This window comes from Eumetopias jubatus, unplaced genomic scaffold (genome assembly GCF_037043125.1).
Source record: "Eumetopias jubatus isolate StellerSeaLion01/CBP00866 unplaced genomic scaffold, mEumJub1_p1.0 scaffold_16, whole genome shotgun sequence".
NCBI lineage: Eukaryota > Metazoa > Chordata > Mammalia > Carnivora > Otariidae > Eumetopias > Eumetopias jubatus.
Window position 1 is genome coordinate 26950826 of NW_028274822.1, and position 26675 is coordinate 26977500.

At 48.7% G+C, this 26675-nt stretch overlaps 1 protein-coding gene across 1 annotated transcript in view; it reads left to right on the forward strand.

Moving 5' to 3' along the window:
* Positions 1 to 24975: 24975 nt before the first annotated feature.
* Positions 24976 to 26675, forward strand: part of SKOR2 (SKI family transcriptional corepressor 2) — a 35085-nt gene continuing 33385 nt past the window's right edge. Inside the window, exon 1 of the mRNA XM_028098132.2 lies at positions 24976 to 26675. This exon is cut by the window's right edge and continues 907 nt beyond it. Coding sequence (XP_027953933.1) covers positions 24976 to 26675 — 1700 coding nt within the window.

Below are 26675 nucleotides of genomic sequence, written 5' to 3' on the forward strand. Positions count from 1 at the left end.
CTCCCTGCCTCATGAGGCCCGTGGTGATGTGACTGTTTGTCCCTCCCAGGCCTCATCTGCTCGGCCTCAATCTAAGCTTTAGCCAGACTGATTCTCTTTCAGTCCTTCTCAACAGGCATGCTCTCTCTCTCTCCAAAAGCCTTTGTTGAGGGCCTGGAATACTTCCCCCACCCACCTCTCCTAACTCAATTTCCTGTCTGGGCTGACACATCACTTCTTCCCGGAAGCCTTCCTGGAAAACCCTGTGCTGGGTTACATGCCCTCCTCTGTGTTTTCAGAGCACCCTGCATTCAAATCTTCTGCTCTGTTGTTTCCTCTTCTGCACAGACTGTTCGCTCTGTGAGGGCAGGAACTATGGATCCTGTAATACCTCCTATACCTAGTGCACTGCCTGGTACCCAACTAGGTACTCAATACGTATTTGTCAAAGGTATAAAAGTAAGATGGAATGACATGATGATCTGCCACTCTAAGGAAATGTGACTCACAAGAATTTGAAAACAGTAATAATAATAAGGATGTTGGAGTACCTGGGGGCTTGGTGGGTTGAGCAGCCGGCTCTTGATTTCAGCTCAGGTCATGATCTCAGGGTCGTGGGATCGAGCCCCGCGTCAGACTCCTGCCTCAGGGGAGTCTGCTTGAGAATCTCTCTCCCTCTCCCTCTGTCCCTCCTCCTGCTCATTCTCTCTCTCTCAAGTAAATAAATAAATAAATCTTTAAAAAATAATAATATAAAAATAATAATAGGAATGTTGACTTAGCTAAAGTCTTGCCTGGTAGAGAAAGGGGGATAATCAGTGATTTCTCAATCCTGCCACAGGATTCTTTGTTAAACGAAACAGTTAAAGGGTGCCCAGGGCAGTGAGTTGTAGGGACCCGGGAGGGCCCAGCCAGGGCGGGGGTAGGGCCACTGGCTTCTAGTCTCGTTTCTGTAACCACTTGGCCATGTGTCCAATGAACCTCCATTTCCTCTTACATAAAATACACCACTGGGGCGGAGATTTCTGCACTCTCGGCTTTAACATGCTTTGAATCCATGGCCAAATGAGTAGGGCAAAGAATCAGATGTCACAAAAAACTTTTAGTTAATGGGAAACGTTCCCCCATGTCTTGATTGGATTTCCTGAGAAACAGCCTCGAAGACAAGGATTTGAGTGCAAATACTTTATTTCGGAGGTGATCCCAGCAAGCCCGAGAAGGGAAGTAGGAAAGTGAGACAGGGAAGAAAAGGAAGGTCCCAGTGTGTGAGCCAGCGCTCAGGTGACCACAGTGGGCAAGCTCGGTCACTTGGACAGACAGAGTAGAACAGGCCAGAGTTGTGCTGCTTGAGGGTCAAGTACTCAGGACATTTATACACCTGCTTCCATTAAACATTGCCTCAAGGCCATGCCCAAGGGCATGAAGTCCCCAACTCTTCCAGCCTGCAAGGAGAGTCAGATTCACTTGGAAGCCTGGGGCGGGTACTAGAAAACTTAATGCCCAAAGGATGTGGGCAAGACATCAACAGCATTAGTGACAACCTGGAGCCTTAACTGGGTGCATCCTTACCTCTTGCTCTTTGTGCTGCTATTTCCAAGGGAGTCGAGTGCAAATGAAATCAGGTCTCAAGATCTGGCAATGGCTGAAATTATTCATTGTGATTTTTCTTGTTCCACCTATGTTCATTTGTGCATTTCTTATTTATATAAGACAGGGGAAAAGTGTCGATTCGGCATCTCCTTGGTGGTGTGGCCTTGGAGGCTATGCAGGAATCTCTTGCAAGTGCCCAGAGCAGCAGTTTCAAATCTTTGTCACCTGAAGATACTTTGTCATGTTTCTGCCCTCCCCCCAATTTGGGTTTTTTTTACAACTTCGGGGAAGGACTCGAATTGCATCCAGTTAGATGTGCACAACTTCACCTGTTTTGAATCTACCTACCTGCAAATGAGATCCTAAGGAGAAGGTTCCTTAAGATGGAGAAAGGGGTTTGGATATTGCCCTGGATTTTTTTTTCATCCTAGACAGGCATCCTTTTTAGCAACAAAGATCTGATTTCCCCTGAAAGTATTAAAAAAAAATCAGAAATAAAAATGGAATTTTTGCTTACATTTCTTTCTTTTTCTCTCTCCTTTTTTTTAAACTATTGAACTCAGTCCAACAGCTGGTATTTTGGTTGTGATTTTTCCTGCTGTTGTGATTGTTTATCTCCATGACTCAGATGACCATCCCGGCTGCTTTTTCTCACTCCTCCATGCGTCATTTTGGCACAGTGCAGACACAGCTTGAGGCAATTTGGAGGCAGTGACTGGTAACTGCACCAGAAGCAAATCTGCAGATTCTGTCCACGGCTTGTCTTAGTTTCCAACGCAGGTGACTAAATGACACCTGCCTGCCTATCCCTCCTCCACCGCCAACACACATGTTCGCTGTCGTGGGCTTCAGCCAACTCTGTACAGTGTGGCGCTCAAAGGAAACTCATCAGAACACTTGGAAATGACAGAGTGAACACCAGGAGCTTGTTTCTAATGATACTTTCAATCACCGAGGATTTCTCTCTAAGCCATGCTTGTCTGTTTATTTTTTTTTTCAAATTGCTAGAAAGGACATTAATAACACTATCCTTCCCCCCAAAATGGGGCAAAAACTCATTGAAGAGGGGTTGATGGTCTGGGATGGAAACTCTGGGATCCTCCCTCCCTGTTAAAGGGTCAAGCCAGTCAGCGAAAACAGGCTGAGAAGCCCAGAAATTTCCCTCTAAGATGATTCGTATTGTTTAAAAATAGAAACATTCAGCAGTGGTTTTTTTTGTTTGTTTTTCTCAACTGCTGCTCTCACATTACAAGGGGCAGTGGAGACTGAGAAATCAAAGAGAAGGAAAATCCACAAACTCTCCTAAAGCTTTACTTCTCAAATCAATGAATGTGCCAACACCACGCCCTCCTGCTCCGTTACCCTTAGTCACCAACATGGGGCGGACCAGGTGGTGGGAGGAGCATTGTCCCAGTGAGTCTGTGGGTCTGGGCTTCAGTTCTGGCTCTCTGTGAAATTGGGCAGGTCTCCTCACTTCTCTGGGCCTCAGTTCCTCACCTCTGATCCCTGCCCTTGCCACCCCGACTACAAATATTGACATGCATTAAGCTGGTCAGAGACCTTAGCAATTCCCAACGCATTCTAAGAAATGGCTGTTTTTAACCACCCACCAGAAGTGCAAAAGGATGAGCAAAGGTGTATAAGAAAAGTATATGCAGGTGTAGAGGAAGGAAGCACGTGCTAAACAAAGTGGCCCCATGGGTAAGACTCCCAATTAGTCTATGCAGGTAAGTGAGGATGGGGACGTAGAAGGCCGGGATGGGATGGCCTTCTGCTCGGAACGCAAGTAATTTCTCCTCACTATCCACCTATCTGAGATCTGAACGGGTGAGCACATGACTGGTCAGAGGCACTTGCCAGCCCTCTATTTCGGGCAGTATGGCAAATGAAACACCTGAACGTCTCTTTCCATGAAAACACCTAAAATACTGGATAAATGTAGAAATTATATTTCTAAATGCACTGCTGGACTTGCACAATCATAAGAAATATACAAATATCAAAAATAAAGTGAAAGCAAGAATTCTGGGTGGGCGGGGGGGGAATGAGTGCCAGAGCTGCCCTGGGTGTCTCTTCTGAAACCTGAACACCCTGAGTTTCCACTTTGTTTTTGTTTGTTTTCTTGCTTTTTAAAGATTTTATTTTATTTATTTTTTATTTTTTGAAGATTTTATTTATTCACCTGACAGAGAGAGAGGGAATACAAGCAGGGGGAGTGGGAGAGGGAGAAACATGCTCCCCGCCAAGCAGGGGCTGGATCCCAGGACCCTGGGATCATGACCTGAGCCAAAGGCAGACGCTCAACAACTGAGCCACCCAGGCGCCCCTTAAAGATTTTATTTTTAAGTAATCTCTACAGCAACATGGGCCTTGAACTTACAACCTCAAGATCAAGTATCTCACAATCCACCAACTGAGCCAGCCAGGCACCCCTGGAGTTTCCACTTTGATGGTTGCATTGGAGATAAGGTAGGGGACCCTGACATAAATGTGGGATCGCAAAGAACAACACCCTTTGTAAAGGGCAAATGATAAAGAAATCTGCTACTGAGAAGCAGTCAACAAGGAAATGTGTATTCCAGCCACCATTGGGTGGGAAAAATTTTTCTTCCATCAGAATCTGTACTTATAAGCTGAACCTCACACTGGATTTTGTTCTGAATTCGTGCTATTTATGTGGTCCAATAAATCTCAAGATTAGACTTCAGTTGAAAGTGATCCTGGGAACATGGATGAACCTCAAAAACATTATGCTAATTGAGAGAAACAGATACAAAATACCACATATTATATGATTCCATTTATAGGAAATGTCCAGAAAAGGTAAGCTTACAGAAGAAGAAAGTAGACTAGTGATTGCCTAGGGCTCAGGGGTGGGAATGCTGGATAACTTTAAATGGGCAAAGGGATCTCTATAGAATTATGATAAAAGCTTTTTAAAACTCGATAATAGTGATGAGTGCACACCCTTGCTACTATAGCTCACTGACTTGTATGCTTAAAATGGGAGAACTTTACGATATGTACATGATACCTCAACAAAGTTGTTTTTAAAATTGCCCTGAGCTAATAGTGTCTGGGTGGCTAGCCAAAGGAACACAAGTCCTCTCTGGAGGACTATAACCTCATAAAGAACTCCCACAGATTAAAGTTCCAAATAAAATGAGCAACTCATAGTTGAAAATCATAAAACACACAAGAAGCCAAGACATTACGAGTTAGAACTACCAAAAACACAGATAGCAAATCCAGCCAACAAAGACTTTATGTAATGGAATTAAATAACACAAAATAAACAATAACTATATTTTTGTTAATTATAACTACAAAGTAAAAGGGACACTTGGAAGTAAGTGCAAGCAACAAGGCTCTACATACAACCAAATATGTTTGGAAGAATCAGAGAGATAGTGCAGAAATTTTACATATATATATATATTATATATATATATATATATATATATATATATATATACACTTGAAATTGAAACTTTAATAAACTGCTTAAATAGTAGTATTGAAGGAGGGGAACTAAAGCCAACCTCAAATGATAACCCGAAATGATCCTTGGAGAAGAGATAGAAAACTTTTACAAAAGGTAAGGATGTAAACAAAGCCACCCTCCCCATAAGGTTCCCAAGGAACATGATACAGGGAGGAACAGAAGAAAATGTTCCACCAAGTGACACGTTATCACTACCTCAGTTTGGACCCCAAATTGCAACACAAAAATACTCTAGTGAGAGGTTAGGCCCGATGGCCCACTCTTTCTCGTAAGTTGGTCAAGCCTCCAATTAAAGCTGGGCCAGGAGGCCTCCTGTTCAGCCCCACTTTTGCCAATGCCCGCTCTCAAATGCCATATCTTACTATATTCCTAGTTAGGAAAGACAGAGCAATGCCCACACACTGTGCACTGACAAGCGAATGTGGCCCTATCAGCTTCTTTTTTCATTATTATTTTTAAAGATTTTATTTATCTTACAGAGAGAGAGAAAGAACAAGTAGGGGAACGGCAGAGGGAGAGGAAGAATCAGGCTCCCGCTGAGCAGGGAGCCCAATGCGGGGCTCAATCCCAGGAACCTGGGATCATGACCTGAGCCAAAGGCAGACTGTTTAACCTACCGAGCCACCCAGGCACCCCACCCCATCAGCTTCTTAAACTCTGACCAATTCAATCAGCATTCCTCTTCCTTAAGAAGGGAGGAGTATAGAGATGCTTGCCTAAGCACTAAGTACTGATTGGGCCATACATCACCAAGTGCAACCAGAGTCATAAGATGTTTTCACGAAAAGCTGAGAGGCAGGCTCGCGGCCAGAAGGAACCCAGGAGTCTCTGCCTTCACTGGTTCTGGACGACAGGGGCAGTGATTGCTAACGCTGACCCTTGGCCATATATAACTCTTCTCCAGTCTTCTTTCTTGTTTCCTTCTTTCTATACCACAGTAGGAAGATTCATTTCTTCAGAGGTCTCTGTAACAAGAAATACAGAATCCAGAAAATATTTATTCGGTTTGGGGTTCTGGTGTTTTCAGAATCACATGTGTTCTGCTGGCACCACAAACATCTGCCAAATCTCTGCCCCAGATCTTCAACACAAAGAAAGGGTTTATCTCCCTGTATTGTTTTTATTTGGAATCACAGCCTGCATTGCATGCTGTCCCCTATTGCTCTCTATCATGTCAATGAGAGTCTTGTCTCGCCAAGTGGAATGTAAGGGCCTTCTGGGCACCGTGCTTGGACACCCCATAGTGCCTCACCGGTTCCAGGCAGGGCCAGCCCGTGGTAAAGTTGTAAAGTGAGTGCTTCTTCCTCTAGGGCCCTTTGTGTTTGCTCTCATTTCCTCTTATAGACTGTACCAAATCCTCTCTGATCCTAGGTACCTGGCATCTTCATACTTTTCACACCTTTGGGCTAATCAAAATAAAATCTTGGGGAAAATCCAACTAACTCATCCTAATATATAAATGGTTGCTTGAGTTTAAGGAAATGCCTGCACACACAAATCACTGTTAGAATTTCAAGTACTTGCAGGTTGGCAAGGACATTATTTTGAGGGGCAGAGGGCTTTGCTGGAGTCTCTGAAATTCCAGAATTTCCAGTGAGTCCTGGACTAACACTTTGGGCCTATATAAGAGCCTCTCTATCCATTATTTTCCTGCTTCCTACTTCCTGCTTAGAGACGGCCTTTTAAATTAAAAAAAAAAAAAAAATCTGTGGGATATTGTCTTCCTGGGCAAGACAAAAGAGATGAAAATACATCAGCCCCTCCGTCAAGTGCCTGCTACAGTGGAATGGCTTGACTATTAAATAAGTTCACACTATATGATATAACAATGACAAATCTGGCCTTTTCATTATATTAAATACATTTCTGTGGCTCGGCTAGCCAGATAAATACAGAATGTGTGTCACCCAAAAGGCAGGGCGGATAAGTACTCCAGTTGGAGCTAATAATGTACTATTAAAACTGTATATGTCAAATTATTTCATGCATACTGCAAATATATATGATATATCACAGTTAAGACGGTGCTATGGTCTGAATGTTTGTGTTCCTGCCAAATTCATATGTTGAAATACTAACTCCCTAAAGTGATGGTATTAGTAGCTGGGGCCTTTAGGAGGTGTTTAAGTCATGAGGGTGAGAGCCTCATGAATGGGATTAGTGCCTTACAAAAGAGGCCCCAGAGAGATCCCGAGGCCCTTTTACCATTTGAGTGAGAAGGTGCCAGCTATAAGCCAGGAAGGGGGCCCTCACCTGACTGTAATGGCACCTTGATCTTGGAATTCCCAGCCTCAGGAACTGTAAAAAATAAATGTTTGTTGCCTCCCTTCTTAAATGTCTGCGGTATTTTGTTACAGAAGCCTGAACAGACTAATACAAAGTCTTGAGATGCCTAAAAGCCAAGCTAGATTTGGGGTCTAAAATATTTTGGTTTCTGCCACTACCTCACAGGTATGACTTGTCAAGGAAGAATCTCCTGCTGTCTACTTTCACAGATCCCATTTTTCAAGGGTTAAGAGAGTGATTTTGCTTAATCTGGATGATCAAGATGTGCATGGGCCTAACACCAGGGATCAACAAGGGAATAGCTCCTAGGAGGCCCCCGTGACTATGTTCAGAGTGTAGTGGGACAAAAGAAAACAAGGGCCATCAACCAACAGGTTTACTGGAGTCCAGTGGGGCCAGAGCCTGTCTGCTTCCCTGAACAGAGCTCTGGGCGCATTTCAGGCCCCAGAGAGAAAGTCCAAACCTTTCAGGATGGAGCAGGTCACATGCACATTCCTACAGCCCCTGATTTGTAGTTAAATTGTATGTGTCAGTTGGGTCCAGACATGTGTCTTCTTGGACAATGCTTCTCACCTCCTTCCAAGCCACACCCTGTGGAGAAAGACAAGTCCAGTTCCGTGGTTCCTTCTTCTCTATTGAATATTTCTTTTGGAGCGTGTTGCTGAGCCCCAGCTACCTATGACGCAGCCTGGGCTCTGTGGAGTGCCTGAGTCTACCTCCCCAGGTGGGCGGGATGTGTGTGATATTAAGGTACTTCAGGTTACTGACTTCCACAAAGTGATGGAAGCCGGTGGCTACTGGGAAGTGAAGGAAAGGTGCAACCTGCTGCCATAACCCCAACCTACTTTCCCACCCCCACCCAGCCTCTGGGTTCTGACTATGTGCATTTCAATAAAGAAGTCATCACCTCCCACTGAGACCTTGATGGAGAGGAAAGGAGAATAGGGTCTGATACCGGTTTGGCTCAATCCTTATGACCTTGAGCAAGTTATTAACCTCTGTGGCAGTGTTTCTCAAAATGCACTCCCAGAATTCCAGATTCAGAATCACCTGCTACAGATCTGGGCTCCACTCCAGGCTGAGTGACAGAATCAGTCTAGGAATAGGACCGCACTCACATTTGAGAACCATGGTCTAAGGCCTCTAGGTTTATTATCCGGCAAATGGGACTAACACAAGCCATATATATTTAATGAGATTGTTAGAAGGATCAAAATATTATGGGGTATGTAAAATAGTACATGGTCTGGCTTATTGATTAGCAGCACATTTGGGATCCAAACACATCTGTGCTTGATATCTGGTTTTGCCACTTACCAGCTTTGTGGCCTTGAGAAAATTTATCCTAAGTGTCAAATTTCAGTCTGTAAAATGTGGATAATAATACTTAGCTCCTGGAAACCCCACGAGGACTAAATTAAATAAAGCATGTATATAAAATGTTTCACGTATGCCTGGCACATGGAAAATGTTTCAATCATGGACACATTTTTCCTCCTCTTAAAGAAAATATCTCAAGCACAAGTCAGAGCATACCTCCTGTTTTAGTACTACACTGTTAAGGCTTGCAGTTACTGGGCTGCTTACTTTGGGACTAATACATTGGCATCTTTGCTTTCTGAGCAGTTGCAAAGAGTTGATTCTCTTCTATTTCCCTGTACTCCACATCTTGTCTCTCCAGGTACAGACCCAGACTCTGGGGTATTAGCCTTGCCACCATAGTCGCTGTCAAGAAAGTTAAAAATATTTTAGCATATTAACAGACAGTTGAGATCTAAGGATATATCTTCACAGCAGCTGGTACAACGAAGTCTTGGAAAAGAAATAAAGGAAAGGCAAACCAGAAGTCTGGCTTGCGCTGATCCTGGCAAATCTCTAGCAGCTGTGCACCCTAAACTAGCCTCCTTTGCTCTAGTTCTCAATATCGCAGGTCAGGAAAGAAAAGGGTAGGAACTATTTGCAGTGGTGCTTGAAGAAAAGCACTGGACAAACAAAGCCACGTCCTTGACCCTAAGCCAGTTCTAAAGTCGCCAGCTAATTCTGTCCCGAAAGAGGTCCTCCTCCACTAGTCAATTCTTAGTAATCCAAAAATGTGCTTATTTATCCTACTGTCAGTAGAAACAAAGGCTATCCTGCCTCCCGGTCTTTGCATTAGGGAAGGAAGAAATGAAGGAAGAGAATCCATTTCAGGTGGAAGGGACCTGTCGCAAACGTCTGCCCCAGCAACTTTTCCCCCAGAGTGGAGAAAAATGCCCCTCTTAGGGGAGAGCCTTGGAGATCCCTGAAGACATCTAACTGGATTCCAAACTCGGAAACCCCGGGAAAGAGACGGGTTTCCTGCACTGCAGCCAATTTGCACGCATCTCTGATCCCACCGCTGCCCTCCTTTATTCCAGGCACTCTGATCGCCTGAGGTCGAGATTTGATTTTTTTTTTTCCTAAATATACTTTCATAGCACTCTGGGCTGCAGAGGGGCCTTTCTCCAGGCAAGTCCCGTGCGTCAGTCCTCGGGGCACGAGAAGGCGCTGTTGCCGCACAGCCCAGCCACAGGAGCAAGACGAGGCCCGCGCAGATCCGGTGGAAAGCAACAACAAACGGCCACGAAACCCTCGGCTGAGCCTTGTATCTAGGACCTGGGTCCGCGCGGCTCCGCGCCACACCCGCCAGGAAGCTCCCGTCCCACCTCCACCCTCCTGCGACCGGCCGGTCCTCCTCGAATTCCTAAGAGGAGCGGGCCCAGGAACCACCCTGGGCTACGGTTTCTCCCGGGAACCTGGAGGGCGAAGCCCAGCCTAACCCTCGTCCTCGGTGCACCCAGTCTGATCCCGCAGCATTTCTTGACTCCAGATTGAAAGAGACAAGGGGTGGGGGGAGACCAAAAGTCAAAGACCTTCTCCTCCTGCCTCTCAAGATTCCGAATGGCACACACACACGTCAGAGAAACCCCAACCCACGCCCGGCGCTCCTTCAGGGCGGCAGTACTGGACTGCAAGATCCAAGACCCTTCACGGAGAGGAAATCCCGTCAGCCCACCGGCTTCCTGGAGGAGTTGCCGCTCACGCGAATGAAGGGGGCGGCCCGACGACTGCGGAGGCAGCTGGCAACCCTGACAAGGAGCTTCAGGATGAAAGGAGGGCAAACGTTTTCTGGCATTTCCTCGAGGCCCGGGGGCCAGGACCGAGGGCTCTCCACGGACCATCAGGGGAGTCCCCCACCGCCTACGGGAGCTGGGCCAGCTGCAGTCCCGAGCTAGAAGTTTCCTGTTGCTCCTACGTAGGCGGGCGCCTAGGGCAGCGGTGCGGTACTGATTTCTTCCTCCTACCGGAAGAAAGCGCCCAAAGCTGGGGCACGAAAGGAGGGAAAGAACCTTTTTCTTACCCATACCTTCACCCATTAACACTCACTCTTCCTTTGTCCACGCGGAGCCTGGGGCCCTCTGAGTTCAGTCCCATCCAAACCGTGGGGCTCAGAACACGCAGGCACCTTCTTCCAAGAACCCGCCCAATTAGGGGAGAACAGCTTGCACTCTTTCTCTCGATTATTAAATGGAAAGACCATACAGTTTTCTCGTTGCCTGGGCGTGATTCACTCCGCAACTGCCTGTCTCCATTTCTTTTCCCTAAAGAGGGCAGTTCTCAACGGACATAATTACAAATACTGCCATACCCTGCCTGCTCCCAAGCAGTGGAGTGGAGAGCGAACGGGAAAAGGAAGAGGTCTGAGCTCCCAATCAGATCTCCACTTCTCCAGCCTACCAATCTTCTCCCCCAACCTCACACCCACCCACTCACCCCCCCCCCAAAAAAATCATTATTTGATTTGTATGGAAGCTTCTCTGGGCAGAGGGTCTCGAAGTTTGCAGCAGGTAGCCAGAGCAGGGCTCTAAGGCTGGACCTAGATTTCTTTCCAGAAACTAGTGCAAAGTGAAAGAAGTGGAGAGAATGGGCCCAGAAGCTGGAGACTGGATCTGACGTTGGGAGTAAAAAGCGCGTTTAATCCAGGGACTCTCTTCCTCACCCTGGGCCATCCCACACCACCACCCACCAGACAGGTTTGCAAACCCAGTTTCAAGCCGGAGGAAGTTGAGCCAGGAAAGGTCATTGCCCGGCTCTGAGCGGCAAAGCCCCATTCCTCTGGGGGCGGGGACTCTAGTATTCGTAGACACTCAAGTCACTGGGTCACAAACTTGACCCTCTCACCAGCACCGCTGGGGCCGGCAGCGGCTGGCTCGCGTGTGAACTAGTGATGCACAGTCGGTCTGCGGTGCCTTCCACCCGCCAGCATCGGGCTGTTCTCTTAATGAATTACTAATGAGTTAAAATTGGGTAGCAGGCTTAATTAAAGCGTAGAGGCAATGTGTTTACCACATTGTAATTGAACTCATTAGGGCTATGGCTTTTTGTTTTTTAAGCAGCCGCCTTCCTTCTCTGCCACGAATAATCTATGGGAAGCGTTTATTAGAGAAGGAGGGGTAGGGGAGAAACAGTCCATCAATTCTTTCAATGAAAAAGACAGGATGAGAGTGGGGAGGGGGATATGACCTCCATTGCGGGGATGTCTTGCTAGACCGAGGCTTCCCGAGAAGTTCCAAGGGTAGAGTAGCCCGGTGAGCGCTAACAGCTCTTGGAAAGTTGCCAAAGGAAGGACCAGGACAGAACCCGAAAGGCTGCCTTTGTAACACCACTCTAACCTCCCGAATTCCGCCCGTATCCCATATTCTCACCACCATTGCCAGGAGCGCAGGACCCGCACTGGAACCTCTCTGGCCGGCACTCGCATGGACAAGCAGTCTGACACTTCACAATGAGATGGATTCGGCTAACTTTTCTTTTTAAAGCAACATAAGAGTTTCCCCCTAAAGCCTTCCTCCCTGGCCGTGCTGAGAACTCACTCTTGTCTCCGGTATCCCCCCCCCCCACACACACACACACCCCAAGACACACACACACCTCCCGGTTCTGGAGACACACAGTGGGTGCCTTTAACATGTGCTCCTTACGGACTCCGCCCTCCCCACCGGACCTCACCTCGAGTGGTTGTTCCCCGGGGGACTGGGGGAGGGGTGCCTGCTGGTAGTGAACTGCCCAAGAGAGGCATGGGAGAGGCGCACCTGCGCGCCCTGGGATAACCCTTCTCCTGGCAGGGAACCCAAGCTGCCAGCCCGGGCTGCACGCCCCCAAGGCAAATTACTCCTTCTTGCCTCTGGCCCCACTCCAATTATCAGGCCTCCAAACCTCCCCTCCTTTCCCTGCTGTTCAGACCACTGGGCGTGGAAAGGTGGGGGTGGGGGGGCTGGGGCTGGCGCAGAGCTCCTCGCCTTGCCCTGCCCTGCCTGACCAACAGGCGGCGTCAGAGATCTAGGTCTGAGCTGGGGTGGGGGGGGTGCGGATCTAAGCAAGCTAAGCCGAGAAGCTGGGAGCGAGGAGAGCGACCCTCACCCCAAACTTACGAACTTGCCCAGGAGAGGAGTGGAAAGAGCTGGGTGGCTGCGGGGGACTGCCGAGAAGGGGAGAGGCGGGACGGGACCGAGTCGCGGTGGAAGACCCGACCGCAAGCAGGAGTGCAGAGTACCGCGGGCGGCGGGCAGCGGAGGCGGATCCCGCGCGGGGGAGGCGGTAGGCACCGCGGGAGGCAGAGAGCGGCGGTGGAGCCGCGGAACCAGAGGCAGGCGGGGAGAACCCAGCGCGGAGGGCCGGAGACCGCGAGGGCGGCGCAGTCAGGTAAGTGGCCTCGTCCTCCGCCCTCGGCCTCCCCTCCTTTGGAGAAAACTGGGTTGAAAGGGACTCCAGGAACTTCCGGCCCCGGTACAGCCCCCCGGCTGACCCCTACCTCCACCCCTCCCCTCCCGCCTTAAACGCACACCCATTCCCAAGTCCTCACCCCGTATCGTTTATGGATTTTTCAAATCCTCCCACCCGGTCCATCCCCCACCCATCCCACCTCCTCTCTCTGCGTGACCCGGGAGGTTCAGGTAAATTGTCTCTAATTTGTTGCTAAAAGATTAATTGCAGAGGGTGGGTCGATTTGATTAAGGCCATTAATCTTTGGTTACAGCGTTTTAGTGTCACTTGTGGGGGGGGCGGTTACAGAAAGAGATAGAGAAAGAAGCAAACGAGACTTTTTGGAGAACTGTGGAAAGAGTCTACCCCGCCTGGGACTGCCGCCGCGTCTTCGCGCTTACACCCCGGCAGCTCGCAGCCTAGAGCCCACGGCGCGGTTTCAGCACCCCCAAGCCAGGACAGCGACTCCCGCGAGCGCGCCTGGTAACTTCCGGGTTCCAGGAGTTTACACCTCGCAGGCAGAGGCAGGAGCGGACCAGGCCCAAGGGTACACTCCCTCCAGCTCTCCCTCCATCCGCTCGGTCCTCGGTCCAACCACTGGGCTTCCCTTTTACCCTTCATGGCAGGATCCGACCAAATAGAGACGGGAAAAGGAGAAACCCCCCAAACGCTCCTAGAAAAGTTCCCAAAGCAGGAGTTTTCTCTTTTCATGAATAATTAACGCTGGTCATAAATAACTGATGGAGGCAGTGGAGAAGGGAAGAGGGAGGAGGCAGGCGAGAGAGAGCCAGGGCAGCCAAAGAGAGATCGAAGAGTTTGTTAAAGGACCATTAAGGAGACCTTGCTGGGAATGGCATTCCTCCGTAGATCACGCAGAGCGGTTCCACCCAGGCCTGGGGTAAAAGGGGGGAGGGGAGGCGCCCAGGGGAGCGGGGGTTGTGCTGACCAAGCCCCGGAGCATCCATTCAGGACCCGGTCTCAGCACCTTCCCTATCCCCTCTCTTCCACCCAGGACTCATCTTCCCAGAGCCCTCTGAACTTCTAGTCATCTTCAGGTCATCTGTCATGCCCACCCCCTACCCCTCCCCCCGCCTACTCCCAAAGTGCAAAAATTCTAGGTTAGGTAGTAGAGACCCAAGCATGAACCTGGGCTTTGAACGCTGTCAGTTCTGCCCAGGCCTATGGCAGGTCCTGCCCAATCCCAAATAATTTGCAGGCAACCTCCCAAACCATCCCCCTTGACCCCAGACCATACCATATCATTCTTTACAAGCTGATCCAAAGTTTTGGGACTCCAGTTTCAAGCTTCTCTTTTCCATCTGCCCACACCAGAACCTGGAGGAACAGGGTATTTACACACACACACACACACACACACACACACACACACTGCTCCATGCTCTTCTACTGCCCCTCCATTATCTCCAATTCCTTACTTCTTCTAAGACTCAAACAAACTGACCTCTGGCACCTTGTGTCCATCCTATCTGACCCGATAGGCAGGGGATCTCAGAACATGGAAGAAAACCCAAAAGGAAACCCTTGCTCCTAGGTTGGAAGCCTGTGCCAGGGCCTTTTGATCCCTCTAGGAAACACTGGCTTCTCACCAGTCAGGCTCAAATGGCCAGTGGCATGTTTTTAGAGTGAAAGTACTGAAGGCCCCTCAGCCTAGCAGCCAGCACAATCCTTCACGAGGACTCCTTGAAGCCATCCCACAAGCAAAGCCATGTCTTTTCCTAGCGCAATTTGGCATAGGCCCTGGGAAAAAGATATTGGGAGACTGTACCAACCACTGGCTGTGAGACTGGGTTTTGATTTAGGGGCAGGCAGGAGCCTCTTTTTTGAGCCTTTCCATTGGTTAACAGCTTCTACCACGCCTACTTCCTTAATGATCAGCTCTTGGATATGCCAAAGGTCATCCTGGCTTTTCTGGACTGGGAGCTGAGGGTAGCTTCTAAAGAGGAACGTTGGTAGCCAAGCCTCAAGGACCCTAGACTTTTAAATGAAAATTCTTTCTTCTCTTTACGTTATATAAAAGAAAACACTGAAATCACTTTTATTTTCTTGCCCACCTCATCCCCAACCTAACACTCTCCAAACCCTGAGCTCTAACCTCTTTAACAACTGGGGAGTTCTGGACAGGGAAGAGAAATGAAGAGAGAATAGGAAGGTTTTAGGAAATTGTCTCCCTGCCTCAATGGGGACAGAACAACGCAGGAGAATTGTGAAACTAGACAAAGAGGTGGGAGGAAATCAGATCTAGGGGGTTAGGGGGTGGATAGCCCTGGAGCCATGGGTTGTTTACTTCTCATATAAAATATAACTCCCCCAAGCAAGAAGTTACTGCAAACAAGAATCAATAATGAATGAATCTCCTGTAATAAAATACTTACATAATTAGCACAAGTCAAGTGGTTGCATTATGTTAACCTTTTGCAACTCTGTGCTGGAAAATTTTGCTCCAGAATTCCTCAGAATGCCGTTGTCATTCTCAAGAGAGGGTGAGAGCCAAGTGTTCACCCAGCCTTCCACTCTGTTATAATATGGTTTTCCATTTCTGAACCAGAACATAAGTACTTCTGAAATATAACAGAAAAGTCTCTTTGGTGAATTCAAAACAGTCATTAACATTCAGTTTTAAGTGAATGTTAACAGTAAATAAAGAAATCTCTTGATTGTAATAGTAGTAACAAAGCAATAATTACCCAGTAGGTGGTCATCAGTAATGATAAATGTATCATTATTACTGTGTGAGTCTGGGAACTCAGTTTTGGAAACTACTTCAGACTTTTTAGTAGCATGGCTGGTTACAAAGCATTTCCTAGCCTGCAAAAGCCATATAATTTTATACACAATTTAGGTGAAAATAAATTTAAATCTGTATATTACATTTTTAATTTCAAGTTAGTAATTAAAGTTGGTTCATTATATCTCCTCTGAAACCCTCAGTGCTCATCTCCACGGTTTGTTTGTACAATTTGTTTCTAAGACACCCAAGGTTACACAGTTCTAAAAGATGGAAAATTTAATTATTTGCCAACATTAAGAGTTTGTCGATGATATCATAATGCATCTTGAAAAAGTTTGGGATTTGTATTGTCTTTGGTCTGGTTAGCTGTTTTCACTTTGAACCCCTAACCCCAAGGAAGAAAACCTTTTCTGTTAAAAAAAAATTACTTTTAAATACACAAAAATAGAAAATGCCTCTGAATGTTCACTGGTTGCTGTTTTCAGGGGAAAAAAAAAATCAATGACTCAGATTTCTACCCCTGCTCTTTCCTGGGATTTATTTTGCTAATATCTAATTTCACCTCTTGCTACCACTGAGTTAACGACTGCAGGCAGGAGGAATGCTGAAGGCATGAGGATCACTGGGTAGCCAGAGCGCACATGATAGTTTAATAGTGTATTAGCTAATGGGATCAAGCTCAATGGCAAAGTAGCAAATTTTCTAACAGGGAGGGGTGGGAGGAAAGAGAACAGGAAAGGAGGAAAAAATGCCTTCATTTCCCCAGGAAATAAAAGCCAATGTTCTTTCCACCAGTGTCAGCTGGGAAGATGTTAAATGTATATCTATGTCATTTCCTCTCTTGTGACATGTCAACAGACAATACATACCCTCCCCCAAATCCCACTCCTCTGCCTCCCCTCCCCAAGTTTTAAAAGGTCCTGCTCCACAGCCTTTCTGCTTCTCCAGCCTCAGTTTCTTCTTAAATTGGTTCCTTGAAACAAAAGAGCCAATTATTAAAAAAAAAAAAAAGCCCAAACTACATTTCTTATTCTTGGTGATAGTTGGAGTTTTCTTACAACTAAAGAGTCTTTTGCATAAATCCACCCAAATACTTGCCTTGGTTTTCTCTCCCACAACCTCTATTTCTTGTTCCACTTTCTCCCTTTCCTTTTCTCCCTTTTTTCTCCTCTCCCTTCTTTAGGAGTGGCAATCAAAAAAGGCAAGCATCTTGCCTCATTATTCATTATTATAGCAGCATCTTTGAGATGCATCTTTGCCAATGAAAACTCCATGTAGATGCCTATCCTTTTGTTGTAGCGACCTAGGTTATTCAGGAGCAGAGACAAAAGCCTGAAGTGATGTGATCTAAATGAGCTCTGGGGTTTTCCAGCTGGGACCACCTCCATTTCAAAGGACCCCCTCCTTCCCAATATGAGGAGGAGGGAAGTGCAAGGGGCGGGTACATATGTGTATGCATGCACAGAAAGAAAGAAGAGAGGGAAGGGAGAGAGCCTAGTGGGCTATTCCTTGTGCCAGAGTCCCTCTTCCATGCACATTCACAAGTGTGTTCAAGGAGCATGTATTCATGGGCATATGTGTGTCCTCAGGTATTTTGTGTGCCTCTGAATTTTATCTTGGTCCAACAATATTTGCTAAATAACCACCAAGTACACCAAGGACATGTTCCATCCCAGATTTTATTACTTCATGTCAACTATGTACACATGTGTGTACCTTGCTGTGTGTATTACAAGTTTGTGGGGATTTGTGAAGAAATGGGAATTCTTTGTTATAAAAAAGGAAGTTCAATAGCAAATGCTTCCATTAGTCCCTGGCCTCTGTGAACCAGCAGGGTAAGAGCCTTCTCTGCCACTTACCCAAGGGCAAATTTTCTTGTGAGAATGATTTCCTTTGATTAAGGGGAATTAAGTCTTGGTTCCTTCTCCGACAGTCTATTTCTTACAGTTTTTTGAGTGAAAGATAAGGACTCTCACCGATTTCCACAGTCATTGGTGCATGAGGGTCTCAAGGGATCACTGGGTTACAGGTGCAGATGTGTTCATTTTCCCTTCCTTTCCCCAATTGTGACTTAGGTTTTTATGTTTGTGCTCCCACTGCACTTCTCTCAGCCTTGCCTGGCCCCAGGGAAAAAGGCCCTTGTTTATAGACAATATTTTGGAGAAAGCTCAAAGAATAAGAGCCAGCCTCAGAATGCTCAGAGGCTTTATTCATTTCTTCCATGACTTCCATCATGCATGAGTCTTTAGTTTGCTCCTGGTCCTTGGTTTGCTTCATGTAACTCCAGCTAGAGCAATGGAGGAAAAGCCAGGGAGTCTGAGCTGGGCCTGCCAGGCTGCAGAAAGCTCCTTTGGATAGAAAGTGGGAACCGGGGGCTATCAGCTATTATTATCATTATGGTCATTTTCATTGCTAATTTTTATTATCAATATATTCAAAATGGGCTAAGCAAACACTAGCTGTCGTTCTGGCTACCTGTATACAAAATAAACACTAGACCAATTAGGGTCACGATAAAGTTCTAATGAAAGGGACTAAGGTTCCTCCAAGGAACTCGGTTCCCTCTCTGCTCACCACTAAGCCAAAATGCCTTTGATGTCTTTTAATCTGGGACTGTTGAACTTTTCTAATGTTATCTTGTAATAGTACAGGCCTAGCTCTTGTCCTCATCCTCTGAGGAAGGTGCTCCCGTATATTAAATGACTATTGTGTGCCAAACACTTACATATATTACCTTATTTAATTCTCAACCCCCCCCCCCGTGAGCTACATATCAATCTCCTCATTTTGTAGATGAAGAAATTGGGACTTAGGGAGGTTAGGCATAAAAGCAAAATTCCATAGCTACTAAGTGATCAAGGAAATATTTATACCATTTCATCTGATTGAATCTCCTGTAGGTTCTGATATACGAGAATTCTTGTGTCCCTTCCAGTCTGGCCAATCTTCCAGTTTCCTTCTGGGCCATGTGAGTATCCTTTTGCAGACTTGGAACAAATATTTTTGGCCTACCTGATGCAGAAATACCAATGTCAGGGACACTGAAGCAGTAGTATTTCTGCTTAAAAGCTGAGAAAGGCGTAAGAAGGAATGAATGAGAGGGATATAAGATGTTTCTTTTATCTGTAACATGTCAATACCAAAGCTGGGAGCTGGAGAAGAGAGAAAATACCTGGCATTTGTAATTGTGATGAGTTTATATTGAGGCTTTTATCTTCCTTGTGGGTCAATGTAAAAACAGTCCATGGAGATGGGACAGGTGTGGCAGAAATAGGGAGTATGTTTCTGTGCCCCCAGTCTGCCTGCCTTTTAAGTCTACAAAGCCAATGCCGAGCCCAGAGCCAAATCTAGGGCTCTGATGGTTACAGGATGGGAGCCTTCTTCTGGGAGGGCCTTGAATGCAATAGGATCTGCTACGCCTCTGAGCAGCAAATTCGCGTCAGCACCGCGAACAGCTCCTGCCCCTGCTTTGGCCTTGGGCTCGAACCCGCAGGGGCCACGGACACAGCTCGGACGGAAACAGACTGCGTCCAAAGTGGAGGACTCCCCGGCCAGGTTTGAGTTCCCTTCAACCAATTGTTAAAAGCTGTAGCTGGAAACCGCCATCCAAGCTGCTGCGCCGGCCCCGTGAGCCTGCATCGAGGCGTCGCCTCTCCAGTTCCGAGGGGGCCAGCTCGGTTTGCGGTTTTCCTTTGGGTCTGGTGTCTGGGCTCCTTTACCTGTCCCTGGCCTGGGTGAACCGCAGCCGCCCGGAACGGAGATGAGAGTGGAAATGCTCTTCTCCGTGCGGTGATACATCATGCAAACGGGTGACACCAGTTTAACCAATAAAACAATTTGAATCAATTAGCCGGCTGAGGAGAGTCTCAACGTGTAAAATGCATGTCAGCTCGAATAGGAAAGCATTGATTAACTTGGCCCGACCTGCCGCCTCCCACTACCGCCGGCTCCTCCCTGAGCCTGCTAGGGTCTCAGGGGCGAGGACAGGGACTGACAAGAATCAGACACCCTGGGCCCAAGAGAGGAAAATGGAAGGGCAGTGGAGGACCACCAGGAGATTTGTTCAAACTGAGGAGAAAGCAAAGAGTTAGAGAGACAGTGTGGGTGGCAAAAAGTTGCTCACAGACTCAAAGTACATAAACAAAATGTAATTTTGCAGTCCAACTGCAGATTCTATGGAACATGGAGTCTGGTTTTGAACAACTGTTCTCCACCCTCACCTTCCGAAAATATAATTGGTCTGACAGCCCAAACAGGCACCCCAGACTCATTGGAGAAATAAAATTTTGTGCTATCTTAGAATTATTTGTAAAGGTACTTAACCTAACATCACACATTTCTCTTTCCAGCGAAATGTTATTGCATTAAAATAAAGTCACAGGTTTGTATGGCAGTAAAGCCCCCAACGTAATGTATAAATGTTTGTGTTTAAAAAGCAGGGAAGGAGGTGGCTAGAGGTACCAGTGAGTGTGGATTCACTCCTCAGGGTAACCTGTGGTGAGAGGGAAGACAAAGATTCATTCTGTTTCTCTTTTCAAGGAAAGATATTTTTGAAGACACGTTTCAAAATAGGCATATGTAAGGAGGAAAGGAGTTTGGGGGGGGTTTGAGGCAAAGATGAGAACAGTTCTATAAGAAAGGGAAGACCCCATGGTGCTTCCTCCTCTGCAGCAACCAGGCATTTCCCTGCGGTACGTTAATGAGTTGATACGACTTTTCGTTTTTCCCCCATTTTCAAGTCTTAAAATCTGCCCATTGTCACGCGTCCTTTCCAAGCAGCTCACGCTTTCTTTCTAGCAGCCTGGGCTCGAGGAATAGTAAGAAGCCGGGACCTTGCTTTGTGGGAGCCCCTGGCCCCAGAGAGGGGGCAGGGAAGGTAGGAAAAAATAGGCCTGGCTCCAGAACCTTCAGAGGAGCACAAGGCCTTCAGCCTTAGGAGGGAAAAGATTTGTGAATGACAATGACGCTCTTTTGGCTAACAGGCTGGGGAGGCACAAAACGTGAGTTTTCCTTTCTTTCTTTCTTTCTTTTTTTTTTTTTTTTAGGCTGGGAGGCTTGGGAGGCAAGCGCTTGGGAGGGAGCGCTCCAGTGACTTCAGCCCCTTTGGACGGAGCCTAATTTGTGCAGCTAATGCATTTAGAAACTAGGAAATGGGCAAAAAGTTATTGCACTGCCATTTGAAATTTATGTCCCCAAAAAGTCACAATTTCCACGGCTCTGAAACTGGTTCTTGGCATTTTTATTTAAGACAGCCACAAATCGTATATCTGTCACTTTTCTGTTTGATCCACTCTCCTTGGTTGTCTTGACTTTTGATGAAGTGTTAAAATTGTACATTTTCCCTTCTGTGCTTAGTGGTGGTTCATTGTTAATGCTCTATGATGGAGTCTGGTTGAGCTTCCCGGCTAGTGGAAGTTGCCTGATGACTTCTACAATGTGACTGTCCAGTTCTAAGCCTGTGTGTTTACCAGGTAGCAATTGAAAATTCAGCTATGATACAAAAGGAAAAACTTAAAGGAGCCCCAATCCCAACCCCTGCCGGTATCTTTCTTAGAATGTCTTCCAAATAGATAGCTTTTTCCTTTTTTGATAAACTAGGGTTAGTCATTTTGACTCCTGACAGCTGATCAAGTAGGAGGCAATATACTGACACTTCACTATATCTTAGGTTATGCCTCACCTTCGGGAAACTGTGGGGAATGGTTCTTTCTCATTTGAGCTGCCTTTATTTTATTTTATGTATGCTCCTACATAGTTCCCGGAGGAATTTACTTTTCTCGGAGAATTGGCAACTTGCTCAAGGGTTTGAGGGCCTCCCTGCTTTCCTGACTCACCTTTTCCTTGTGCTGAGGTGGCCTGCGTGGGTCTTATAAAGTGGGTTAGAGACCTATTCTGAATGAAGTTGATAGATGAGTGCACACACACACAGACTGGGGTCCTTACTTAACTGTACACTTTCCAAAATAGAGAATGTTGCAATGACTTTCTGCATCTTGCCCTAAAAAGCAAGGGTATATTAGAAAGCAAGGACACTCTTCATGCTTCCTTCCAAGTTTCTAGACTGGGAACCCCATGCAGAAACTTCCTTTTTTCTCATTTCACAGTGTTTCAAATGAGGTGATGAAGTTAATCTCTTCTCCAGCTGACTGTGGTTTCTCTGTCTTTGGAGGCACAGCGAGGTTACTGGTTTGCACCATGTACCAGAGGGATCATTCACGAAGGAGGGTGGCTCAGAGAAATAAGGGGAGGGGACAGCAACGGGCAGGGATACAGTCGATTTAGAGACGTCCTTCTACAATCTGGGGCCTCCAGGATCCAGGTCCCCAGGATGCACGCAGACTATTCGACTTCCCACTCCTAAATCAGATCTGCGGCTACCGCACTATTGCTGCGTTTTTTGCTCTCGGGTTGGAGAGGTTGTTGTCAATTGCGGGTTGGTTGGGTGTTAGCTTTCTTGCCTGCTGAGAAAGGATCTCGATGTTGCTCGCTCTCGCTTCCCCTCCCCCCTCCCTCCCTGGAACATGCCAGCCCTTTAATGTGGAGTGTCAGGGAGACGGTGACGTCACCTTGCCCGCTGGGTGGCGTCCCCTCGGTCCGACAGGAGTTCAGAGACAGAGAAAGGCGCTGTCAGACTGCGCTCCACCTGGGGCTCGCCTGCCGCGGGTTTCCGCGCGCCCACACTTTCTGCGGTCGAGCGGACGCCCCGCCACAATTCAGGCTGTCGTTCTCCCCGGGCCCGGGTTCGAGCGCCATTAGCGCCGACGAGCGCCAGGATCTTCACGCGGAGCCCTCCGGAGTGCCGTCCGCTGGATTCGAGGACCCGCTTGGATGCTTCGCCTCCGAGCGCCCTCGGAAGATGGGCCGGCAGCCACGCGCGTAAAGACACCTAGGGGTTACCAGGTACTGCTGAACCCGCCGGGCCACAGTTGGGCGTCCCTGCGGCGGGGTTTTCCGGGTTAGGCTGAGGGGCAGCGGCGGGCTGTCGTGGCGACTGGTGGTCTGGAAGCCAGGGGAGTTAAGTTGGGGGTCGCTGGCTCCTGAGTCGGACAGGGAAGTTCGCCAGCTTCCCTTCTCAGGTCAACTAACTTTTGTCTCTTCTCCCTTCGCTCGCTTTTTAAAAAACCCAGCCTCAACCCTCTTATTTGTGTCTCTGCTCTGACAGGAGTTTCTGGGAGGGTTTGGGGTGACAGTGGAGGACACCCAGGTGGAGACACCCTGTTCAGTCTACGGCTGCTAAGGCTGCGGGTCTCGAATGTAAAGTCAGCTGTCTGCCAGGGCCGGGCCCGCGGAGCGCCGTTGCTCCGCCGCGAGGATTCCCGTTATCCCAGGGTCTTATTAAAATCCTAAGAATCCTGTTTGGGAGGGAAATGAGCATTGAAGGACCATTGGGCGAAGCTGGGACGGTTATGTTGGGCCCAGGTATCACTGTGCCATGAACTGCCATTTAACGCCCTGTCCCCTGGAAATATTGTCTCTGATCCATCCGAAGTGACAAGCCAGGCTCCCGTCTCGTTTGATCGCGTCGAGGTTTGTTCAACCTTCCTGGAGGCTGCGGAAGGTAATGAGAGCTGAGGATCCAGGGGGCAGCAGGGCAAAGGCATAGGGATAGATGTCCCAGGGGCCCAGAGAGGGCAAGGAGAAGACGATTTGGGTGAAAGGGTAGGATAGTATAGCCTCTGAAATCGCTGTAATAGCAAACTTCAGTGTACTTGGCCAAGAGTGGCGATGCTTCTGGCCCTCAGTGATTTACCAGGGCAAAGGGTAGTGGTAGCAGCCGCACCCCATCTGACATGTAGCTGTGGAAAGGTCACTGTCTGTCTTCCTAGGGATTGAACAACTTTGTTAGTTTGACTTAGCAGCGTTTATCACAAAGATTTCTTCTGCTTGCTTTTTGTGTGTTTTCAATTTACTGAATATTTCCCCCTATTATGGTATCCCAATGACTGAAGATGATAGACATTTTACTGCAGGCCCAATCCTGAGCTTCTGCTTTCAACACTCCCACAGATTACCTGGTCCACGAATTATCTAAACTGTGGGTCATCTTTTCCCCCTTATAGATACCGAGATATCTACATAGATCAGAAAAAGAAGTGTCACAGAAAGTGGTTCATCTCATGACTAAACTAGCCTTTTAAAGCCCGCCACTAATGACCACCACGAATTGTTAGTTTCTTTACACAGTTTCTGGGCTTTCACAAACTCACCTGTACTTATTTACTCATTGTCATGGAAATGACAGAAAACAGTTTTTTTTAATGCCTACATGTCTACAACTTCATCCTCTTAAACTACGTCTCTGGAACCAGAACCACTGAGTTCAGCAAGTGGCTTTTGAAAGACTGAAAGTAAGATGGCCTATTTTAGTGCAATCGTGCATATGGCTTTGTACATTTTCCCATCTTTCAAAAAAATTCTAATTACAGTATCAAAATATCTAATGGCAAAGATGGGGGAGGAGGGATTTCGTTTTGCTTTAATAAGTTGTGTCTCAACCAGTAGCGCATTTCCTCCCAAGGAAACCACAAATACCACAAAAATCACTTTTTTAAAGGCTTGGGTTTATTTTTCTTAACCAAAATCAATCTATTTTTAAGCAAATGTAAATGGTCTCTCTTTTTAAATTTGGGTTTCAACGACCAACCCCCAGTTTTCCGACAGTTACAGTTGTCATCATTACTCCCTAATTTCTAGCGGGCATGCCGTTTCATTCTCCCAGCTTCTATAAATCGGGGTAAGTTTTTGAGTTTCTTAGGAATTGATTGCATTTTTGTAAAACACACAGTTAACTTACTTCGGATGTTTAGAATAGAAGAAAAGTACTTCCCAATCCCTGAATTTCCAAAGGACAACCTTGAAGACAACTAAGAGAGAGGACTTCTGTGTCTGAAACTTGGTCCCTTTGCTCAGCGCTAATCTTGTCTTACTTAGCCAGAGCTAGGGAGTTATTATAATTCTTTAGTTAGCGACTCAACCCACCCCTCTGTTTCAAGACTGAAAAGGCTCTAGTCAACGCTTTCTCCTTTCCATTCCAGTCTCCAACACAGACCCAGAGGGCTCGGCCCGGGCTTCCGCGGCGGAGGAAATGGCTTCCAGCCCGCTGCCGGGGCCCAACGACATCCTGCTGGCATCGCCGTCGAGCGCCTTCCAGCCCGACGCGCTGAGCCAGCCGCGGCCGGGCCACGCCAACCTCAAACCCAACCAGGTGGGCCAGGTGATCCTCTACGGCATTCCCATCGTGTCGTTGGTGATCGACGGGCAAGAGCGCCTGTGCCTGGCACAGATCTCCAACACTCTCCTCAAGAACTTCAGTTACAACGAGATCCACAACCGTCGTGTGGCCCTGGGCATCACGTGCGTGCAGTGTACGCCGGTGCAGCTGGAGATCCTGCGGCGCGCTGGGGCCATGCCCATCTCATCGCGCCGCTGCGGCATGATCACCAAGCGTGAGGCCGAGCGCTTGTGCAAGTCGTTCCTAGGCGAAAACAGGCCGCCCAAGCTGCCCGACAACTTCGCCTTCGACGTGTCTCATGAGTGCGCCTGGGGCTGCCGCGGTAGCTTCATCCCTGCGCGCTACAACAGCTCCCGCGCCAAGTGCATCAAATGCAGCTACTGCAACATGTACTTCTCACCCAACAAGTTCATCTTCCACTCGCACCGTACGCCCGACGCCAAGTACACGCAGCCGGACGCAGCCAACTTCAACTCGTGGCGCCGTCATCTAAAGCTCACTGACAAGAGTCCCCAGGACGAGCTAGTCTTCGCCTGGGAGGATGTCAAGGCCATGTTCAACGGCGGTAGCCGAAAGCGCGCGCTGCCCCAGCCGGGCGCGCACCCCGCCTGCCACCCGCTCAGCTCTGTCAAGGCTGCCGCCGTAGCAGCGGCAGCCGCGGTGGCTGGAGGCGGAGGACTACTGGGTCCGCACCTGCTGGGGGCGCCCCCGCCGCCGCCGCCGCCGCCACCCCTGGCCGAGCTGGCGGGCGCGCCCCACGCCCATCACAAGCGGCCGCGCTTCGACGACGACGACGACTCGCTGCAGGAGGCGGCCGTCGTGGCCGCCGCTAGCCTTTCCGCCGCCGCCGCCAGCCTCTCGGTGGCCGCGGCCTCGGGCGGCGCCGGGGCGGGAGGGGGCGGCGCCGGGGGCGGCTGCGTGACCAGCGTTGGCGCCGGCGCGAGCGCGGGCGCGGCGGCTGGCGCCAAAGGCCCGCGCAGCTACCCGGTCATTCCGGTGCCCAGCAAGGGCTCTTTCGGGGGAGTGCTGCAGAAGTTCCCGGGCTGCGGGGGGCTCTTCCCGCATCCTTACACCTTCCCGGCCGCAGCCGCCGCCTTCGGCTTGTGCCACAAGAAGGAGGACGCGGGCACCGCGGCCGAGGCCCTGGGGGGCGCGGGCGGTGCGGGCGCGGCGCCCAAGGCCGGCCTGTCCGGCCTCTTTTGGCCCGCGGGCCGCAAGGACGCTTTCTACCCGCCCTTCTGCATGTTCTGGCCTCCGCGGACCCCAGGCGGGCTTCCGGTGCCCACCTACCTACAGCCCCCGCCCCAGCCGCCCTCGGCGCTCGGCTGCGCACTTGGAGAAAGCCCGGCCCTGCTGCGCCAGGCCTTCCTGGACCTGGCCGAGCCCGGCGGCGCGGGTGGGAACGCAGAAGCTGCGCCCCCGCCGGGTCAGCCCCCTCCGGTGGTAGCCAACGGCCCCGGCTCGGGCCCTCCGCCTCCTGCTGGGGGCGCGGGCGGCCGCGACACTCTCTTCGAGTCGCCCCCGGGCGGCAGCGGCGGGGACTGCAGCGCGGG